We start from the raw sequence: 9,216 nt of genomic DNA, 5'->3' as shown, positions 1-9,216 counted from the left end.
GGGGAAGGGCAACATTAATGAAGAAAAAGAATAGAAAGAGATGTGTGCTCAATCCTAAAATGACCAAACCAAAGAAAAGACTCCTTGAAAGCACTAGCTTTTGACTAAAGTTCTCTTATGCAGTCACAATATAAAAGAAGACAGCAGTTGTGACAAGGCAAATAGACCTCAGGGTGCCAGGTAGCCTCAGGATCTTTTCTTTATCCTTGTTCCATTCTGCTGTTTTCTGGCCTGTCCCGTCAAGTGAAGAAATGTTGAGGGAGATTCAGACCCTCATTCAAACTTCAGCACTTTGCCATTCCCTCAATACACATGGAGGAGTTTATAATTCACTTCAACAAGTTACTTCACTGCAATGATGAAGATAGGTCAAGATTCAGTCCACTTAACTCTTCAGCATCTGTTTCTAGGCTCTCTAACTTAGGTTGGCCCCTAGCTTAGGCTGGCTTTGGCTGTCTGTAAAATCAAACAAGGAAGAGATGGGTATTGTCAGAAATTTGGACCCCTTTGTCCATCAGCTACAAAGGGAATTGGTGGGACTCTTACCTGAAGCAGTTTCAGTCTATAAAGGACCTAAAGTTAGATGGGATAAATCCAGATCCAAATGCAGGTATCTATAATCTAGAGACATGTGGAAAATATTTAACTTATCATTTTCTGGTTTGTCTGTTTGCAAAGCATGCAGAACTCTTAAACATGTGGGATTTGTTATTCTTATTGTCTTAAATAAAAATTGTGATTCTATTTTATTTCGAAGGAGGTTGACAAGAAATCAATGCCAATCTCCCAGCAACCGTGACTAGCCTCTGGGAAAATAACTGTCCATGGATAAGTAGAAGGACAATAGGACTTCATTAAAGAAAATTTCATTCTCAGGCTACAAAGGGAGATGTGAAAACAAGGAATGAACAACAGACTTTTTAACTGGTCAATGCCTTGTCAGACTTGTTTCAGTCAAACTTGTACGTATCACATGGTTTTGCCCACAGTGGTATTCACAAATGTCTTATATAAATAGCAGGGTCCCTTGCTGAACACATCTACATGGCACAATATCTACCACATACTCATTACTGAAAAATAAGTGGAAAATTAAAACCAACCATCAATTTCCATTTTGCTCATGCATATTTTTGGTTGGTTTCTTAAACGAGATGGTTAAAAAATTCTTTCTAAACCTCCCCCTCCACAACCCAACCAATGACCTGGCTTGAATCCAGTCCATCTGACTGAGAAAGGTGCTTGTTTAGCAGACATATTTCCCAGTGAAGAGGGTTATAGGAAGGACGTTCCACAGGGCACATAAACAGGTGAGGTGCCAGAAGACAGAGTATGTGTGCTGAATTTAAAAATTCAAGTAGGCCTCGTTATAGCACAGAGTGTGCTGGTTTCATCAAAAGGACCAAAGATAATATTTCCCATCTGTGGAATTTTAATGAATAAATTATGTTTATTTATTTTTCTCTCTCTTTTTAAAAGAAATAGGAAAAATGAGCATAACTTCTTTGTCAGTGCCACATTCTCTCTTCATTTTCAGAAATGCAAAAACAGAAAAAAGCATTAGTCTCTTGAAATGCTGACAGCTGAGGTAGAGACTTGGACATTGTCAAAAATCAGAGTAGGGTGAGTTTAGGAGGTCAGATAATAGGAGGTTTAATTACTATAGCAGGACAGGTTAAAAGAAGGAGAGAAACAGTGAAGACAAAGAACCAGAATCAGAGTTTCAAAGAGACAAATAACCTTGAATACTTCCATTACTTCATGTACAACAGCACATACCTAAAGTGGCTTCAAAAAGCATTTCAGAAGAATGGCCAAATTCATCAGTCAGTATCACACTAATTAATTAATTTTATTCTAAAATGACAGATTCAGAAGCTCTGTACTGTCTTCCCAGTTCAGACACTAGCTTACTGGATGATTTCTTGCGATAAGTACTTTGTCTTTTGTTCATCTGTTACCTCCTCGGTAATATAGTAATGATACTTGACTTTTGCAAAGCACAGTCCTATTTATAGGAAATGGCATATAAATGTTAAATATTGTTATTATCATTATTAATGATAATACTTATAATAATAATAGTAGTATCTTTAAAATTCTTCAGATGAGACTGTAGATTATTTTTCTTTTTTGTCACTGTTAGTTTCTTAAATGATCTGTTAAAAATACAAAGAGCATCTGTTTCCATCTGTTTCTACTTTTAACATCACAATAATTTTTGAAAAGAATATCTTATCATTCAAAGTCTTTTCAACAGCAATTTTAATGCAGCATTAAGGCCAAAGACCTTGACCTAAATGCAGGGACTTTTTCACTCACAATGTCTATAATTGGTTGTGCCTCACCCTTTTCTCTGAGGTCTTGTCCTTGCTGCAGAAACGATTCAGCTTCCCTGAGACTGCTGCTAAACTGCTGCATGCTGCAGCCCAGCAAACAGAGGAAAACTTGCACCAATTTTATGTGGGCTGACCAGCTTCTGGAAATGTTTCTTTTGCTTAAAGAGCTCCAAAGGAGTCCCAGGAAACCTAAAATCTTAATTTAGGCTTCTTAGTTAAATGTGTAAGATCAGATGGAATTAACATAGCTTAAATATGGCCTTAGTAAGAAAGAAATCCAAAGATGTGTAACCTGCCTACTGAAAAGTAACAGAATTTGACTTTTAGCTTTTTTGCATTAACATATGGAATCTCGCTATGAAACTAAATGTTTGCACATGAAATATACTGAATAAATCCATCTGTCATTGTGAAACAATTCGCAGTAAGTAATTACATTACAAAAAATATACTGAGCACGGTGATATGTTAGGTCCAAGAGTGATGATTAGATATTAACAATTCCAGACAAATTACATGAAGCACACGTTTTTCCAATCAGCACATATAACAGATTCAGCATGATCTACTGAAAGAGATTACTGGATCAGCAACAAAGGGATTCTTCAAGCCATCACTGGGAAAAAAAGGGACTGAGCATTTTGTTTCAATTTGCTACTGTTGAAGTTTGACAAAAGGATTAATTCAGTTCTCCTGCCCTCATGATATTTTCAACCCAGAAGACATGCCAAGGAAATTGTGGATTATATACAAATAGTCCACATTTTAAACAAGGGAGATAAAACGGTATAGAAATCTTTCTCTATGTGGATTTACTTCATCTAGCGTGGAATCTTGCATATCTCTTCCTAAATGTGTTGGCAAATGGAAGAAGTCTAGAGTGGAGCAATAAAAATAAGCTTTGGACAGGATGTACTGATGAAAAAGGGAGGAACTGTTACATCAGCTTGCAAATGTCTAGCGGATGGGGATGAATTGTTTAGGGGGGCAGGCTGGACTAGAAGTAAGAATTATAATCATAGGAAACTAAGTAAATGAACAGTCAGATTTAATATGAGTACATTAGCACAAGCTGTGTAGTAGATACCAAAATCTCAACATAGCAGGTACCTCCAAATCTCTATTTGCACTTCCTCATATTTTAAAGTAGAGACGTGTGAGAAAAAAGGTAAGATTACAGTTATATGCACTACATTCAACTAAGAAATAGCCATCTGAACAAAAAGGCAGGAACTTTATGGATACAGATTTTTAAAAGAAAGCCTACTATATAAAAGGACATAAAAATATCCTTAAATATTCCCCTGAGAGATTGGCTGGATATGACCTAAAGGGAGTTTTCCAACTCTTATGTCTGTGATTCATCATATATCATCCACAGGATTTTCTTACTCCTGGAAACAACAAAAAAAAAAAACCCACCAAAAATGACAGTCCTTTTCCATTACTGGTTTCAGTTACCATCCTCATAGTCACAACGTAACTGGACGTTCAATCCACTTACCGAAACAGAGAGGAAGAAAAGAGTCACTTTGAAAAACTTACAGGCAAATGCTATTATCACTTCCACTACTCCAAACTATTAGTAATATTTATTTTTTTCAAAATATTTCTAAACTTGTATCTTTGTAACAGAAAGCAGAATCTAGCTCTTTATGCTGAAGCCACAATGGAGACACCCCAGGCTTGAGGTCAAAGTCCACCAGAACCTGACTTTTGTCCTAGTCCTAAGGCAGGCACTGCAGCCTGCACAGAGGAACACGAACTGAAACGTGGAGGACTCGCAGATGTTCTTAATAAAAAGCAAGACAATTTGCATCAGAAGCCTAACTGGTGTAGTCTGAAAAAAAAAGGAAACTACGTCTACTGGAGTTTCTGTAACTGATTAAGAGTCACCAGCTTGGAAAACAGATCACTGCTCATGAGTGCAGCTTCCATGCAAGAGCACAGTGGTAGAAGAAACAAACCCCCTTCACCGTATAATTTGCAAAATAAGTGGAAGACACTGTCTGATTCACTGGGTAACTTTTTCTTTTATTTTTAGAGGGCAGATGGAAAAGAAATAGCTCTTACCTGCACTGTCCTCACTTACCATTTTGCTACTTAGAAGTCATTGTCCTCACTACAGAATGGAAAAAATGCTACAGTAGTGCATAACCATTTTTTGAGGTTTTAAATGTTACATTGTTTATAGAAAGGGACAAGGAGCTTGAACTAGACACAAAAGCTAATTTACTTTTAGTCCAGTTTGTTCTGAATTAATCTGATTTGGATACACTGATATGCTGTCTTTACTGAATTTAAGCCTTATTATAATATTGTGACTAATGTAAAGGATTGTATTAATTAAAAATAACAAAAATTATAATTTGCTAGTAGTAGAAAAATGTAACTGGCTTTAGCCATATGGGAAACAGTTAAAATCAAGCTTTGTTTTCAGTCACACATTTATATTAGATCAGTACAAACAAATTATTTGCTAATCACTTTCAAATTTTTATAGAGGCACTGACTGCAAATCCAGATGGGACCATCACAATTATCGAATCTTGCTTCTAACACAAGCAACAGAATTTCAAATAATATCCTTGCATCAAACACAATATTGTCTATTTAAGACAGAATATGTCTTTAGAAAAGATGTTCATCTGGATGACAATGTCTGTTGATGGAGAACCAGTGAAATCCTTATAGAAGATTTTCCAGAGGTAAATTAATGTCTGTCACTTCTTTGAAATTTTTGACCTAGCTTTTCACTTGCATTATGATTACAATTAAAATACTAATTTCAAGGATATGTTAAAAGGAACATTCCCTTTATATTGACAGCTATTTTAATTGTCTATTATTTTCTTTACTGCTAATACAATATGACCACCATTACAGCATGGAGCAGAGGATTCAATCAGTCTGGGTCCCTATCAAATAGGAACTTGTGAAAAAACTGAATACTTTGAGTTTCAGCTCCAGATTCAGCTTATATGCACATGACTAAGATATAAGTGTCTGCAGGTGAGCTGGGTGTCTCAACTCCTCTATAATCAGTGGAGATCTAGTGAACACAGACAGAGGAACTTGGTAAGCTTAACGTAGAATACACATCCTAGTTCGTGTATACAGATCTATACAGTAGCCACTTAAATAGAAGTATGTCAGTCTGTAAGCTGACTCCCACTTCAGGAGATCACTTAGAAAACAACACAGGCACGTAAAATTTGAGATGCTCTAGACTACTCAAGTCATTTACCAAGGGCTGGCAGTTGTGACATTGAGCCTGCATCCAGAAGGGAGACCACACTCTTGACTTGGGGCATCTAAAACAGCACTAGAGGGAGCAACTGAATCAAGTCCATAATTTCCTAGCTGCTAAACTCACTCCAAGCCAATTTTAAATATAATTGTTTTCTTTTTAATTAAAATCAGAAGAATGGAAATCATACCTGACAAACATCATAGTGCTCGAAGAGAGACAGCAAACCAATATCACTGCGGCTTGTGATCCCTTTCAAAATTGTGATATTGCCATTTCCAGAGTCCAGCTCTATCACATTGTTGAAAACATTGGACACAGCTTTGCCAGTCAAAAGCAAGTTCACCAATTCCTGTTTGTGACATGTTTAAAAACAAACAAAAAAACAAAAAAACCCACTAGTTAAACACCATGTCTCTACCAGACATCAGTAGAGAGTTATTTAAGATTGATAGAGTTACACATGTACCAGACCCTTAATTTATGTGGTGGCTTTAAGTTTAGGGTTAGGATTAGGATTGTTTATAAAACTTTTTCCAGATATTTTTGGGAAAGTCTACTCATAAAGTATAATGAGGAAATATGAGCTGAGTTTTCAATGTTCCTCTTTCCAGAGGCAAACTACTGATAATCAATTTACTCTTACATCCAATTCTCAAGCTTCTTGTATTAGTGTTGGGTGTTTTTAAAATTAAAATATTTTGGTGTCCTTTTTTGTCTACAATGAAAGCTAAAGCATGAATTATATAAATTTAAAGCCTGTACAGTACTATCTGATATTTCTGCTTGTGTCCAGTGATGTATTTTGTATGTTGAACAAGACCTTTTTTCTCACTGATTATTTGTGGATGAACTTAAGTCTCATTCCGTACAACATTCTCCCATATGGCTTCACATCTGGTCCATATAACTAATATACTTATTAAAGTAGATTGTTGATTATTTCTGCTCCTACCCAACTTAAGGATGAGTGTGTCAGAGGCTACATACATGTGAAAGGGTGTGTGTGTGTGCAAGTGCACATGTGAGTGTGCCTAAAGTTCAAGGAACTAGAGATTTTGTTTAGCATAAGATCCTGCAAGGGCCAGCTAGGATGTAACAGTAGGCAACAACCAGCAGACTGTGCTATAGCAACGAACCAGCTAACTATTAATAAATAACATGTGTCAAGAAACATGAAGGGCAATAATAAGAAGAAAGCTTCCAGAAAAAATAATCCAAATTACCATGCCCAAAGACATGAGTAACACTGGTATTGCCAGTTCAGACTTGATTTTAAAAATACTGCACATATTTATAGCCCCATGTTTCTCCTGAAGGACTTCCCAAAGTTGTTTTTTGGACTTCTACTCCACCAGTGATGTTCCACCACATTCTTGAGGAATCACTGTGTAACCACAGTATAAAAGTCTTTTAGCAGCAGTACAAGAGAAGAACACGCAGTTTGCCTTTTGCAGCCAAAATGGCAGTACATTTAATAGTTGTGGACCATACTGACACCAAAAAACTGCCCTTGTCCCACCTTTGGGGGAATTCATGTCTCAGAATTTTGGGATCTACATTTCACTTATGTGTCCAAGGCAAAGCACTTCCAATTGGATGGATGCCCTTGCAGGCCTAGAGCCAGTGAGAGACATTTGGTACAGAACACAAGCTGAAATTTACACTACATAAAGTTGTGGTCCTAATTGTCAGATAGCAATTCAGACTGCTTATTTTCAAGCACCACATGTCTTTTAGACACACAATAATAAGTCAGTGTCTCCAGTTTGAAGCACTAGTTAGCTTCAGTTAGCATCAGCTCAGTTAGCTGGGCAGTGACCATTTACAGAGGAGCTCACATGTAAATATGAGACATGTAACCTTGTCTACCTTTCTGAAATGGTAGGGAGGAAACATAGTTTGCAGTATCAGCAGTATCTCAGCACTAAAATCAACTAAAAAGTTCAAAAGAGGCAGATGAGAGGAGTATGGACACATGCACACAGATACAGACACATGTGGACCAGAAACCAGGCCAAAAAGCAGAGGCTTGGAAAGCAAAGACAAAAATATGCAAAAAACATGAGGAAAAAAGAATAAAGGATTAAGGTATTTGACATTATTGGGAAAAAGGAAAAACATTAGGAATTTCAAATAAGAAATGCCATCTCTACCAAGAGGTCAGTTCACAGCTGTTCATGTGGAGGAATATGACATCCCCAAGACTGCACGCTTACCTTACCTGAGTACAATAGCCATGGCTGCCAATCAACCGATTCGTAAGCACATCAAAATCATTGCGCACCCTGCAAAGGAGTGGTGAATACAATTAAATTTAAATACAATTGCTTCTTTTCATTAGACTTAACATGTCTAAATCTTGGGGTAGGGGAAAACCCAAAGTGTTTCCCAGCCATAAATATAGCTCTATATTTTGAATTCCTTTCAAGGTGATTTTTTTTGCACGGCAAAAAATAAAGTGTATATATCAACGAAACCTGTGGCAAGCAGACGTTCGTTAGACCTAGACTAAAGAAAATAGCCGTAGAGGAGAAGGGAAGCCATTGTCACCACTAGTTAGAATGTCAGAAATTAGAACTACTGGACTACTTGTCTTACAGAATTACAGAATCACAGAATGGTTGAGGTTTGAAGGAACCTCTTCAAGTCACCTTGTCCAAGTAGGGCCACCTAGAGACAGTTGCCCAGGACCAGATGGTTTTTGAATATCTCTAAGGAGGTAGACTGCACAAACTACCTGGGCAATCTATTCCAGTACTCAGATAAGATGTTCTCACAAATGCATGTACTTGTTTTTCTTATCATCAATACTTGGAATATATCCACAAACTGAAGATGATATAATCTATACACTATATTGTCCATGAAAGAAGAAGAAGAAAAAAGAAGAGTCTAAGTGTACACATTTATAACACCACTGTGTGGTCCCTTCTTATATTTTACGACATCAAAGGGAAAAGTTTGTGAAATTGCATTATTCATAATTAAGGACTAGTATCTCCCCAAACTAAGTTCCCTCTCCCATAACTCCTGGAATTACTGAACGAACTAGTGATTGGGTGATGACCTAAAAAATAAAGGTTATATCTGTATCCTACAGATATAATGTAATTGCAAACATTATTTTATATATAAATAAATGTCTAATCTAGTTTTAAGAAAAAACAGTGTAATATTTTCTGGGACAGCTATGGTAATAAACACAGATTAATTCTATGATTCATAAAAAAAAGCTATTTCCCTTTAGTATAAAATATGTTGATCTCAATTGTTTTGACTACATCCTTATTTTGGTATTGCTACAAAGCTAGAGAGAGTGCCTGAATGACCATTAACTAAAACTTTGTTATTCTATATATATCTGGTCTCTTCACTCTTATTTGACTTGTAAAATCTTCTATACACCCAAATAGTCATGTTTCCTGTCAATTATTTAAAAAAAGAAAACATTTTGTTTATCATAAATAGTTGAAGTGATGTAGTTAGAGTAGAGCTAGCTAGAAATTTCCCTTCAACACTGATATACATGCTCTGTTAAAAAAAAATTAAAATGATTTATTAAGTAAAAAGCAGGGACATTCTCTGTCTTCATCCCAAACTTTACATAATTATTTTCTCATGAGA

General features: G+C 36.3%; 1 protein-coding gene across 1 annotated transcript in view; it reads right to left on the bottom strand.

Moving 5' to 3' along the window:
- Positions 1–7,877, bottom strand: part of LOC104528247 (probable ubiquitin carboxyl-terminal hydrolase MINDY-4) — a gene marked incomplete at its 5' end in the record, with an annotated part of 23,107 nt that extends 15,230 nt beyond the window's left edge. The window contains 2 exons of the mRNA XM_010172190.2: positions 5,780–5,941; positions 7,814–7,877. Of these exons, the coding sequence (XP_010170492.1) occupies positions 5,780–5,941; positions 7,814–7,877 (226 nt within the window). The remainder of the gene's footprint in view (positions 1–5,779; positions 5,942–7,813) is intronic.
- Positions 7,878–9,216: the final 1,339 nt, after the last annotated feature.

The sequence above is a fragment of the Antrostomus carolinensis genome, unplaced genomic scaffold, assembly GCF_000700745.2.
Source record: "Antrostomus carolinensis isolate BGI_N321 unplaced genomic scaffold, ASM70074v2 scaffold18487, whole genome shotgun sequence".
NCBI classification, from domain to species: Eukaryota; Metazoa; Chordata; class Aves; order Caprimulgiformes; family Caprimulgidae; genus Antrostomus; species Antrostomus carolinensis.
This window is presented reverse-complemented; position numbering and strand designations above follow the sequence as displayed.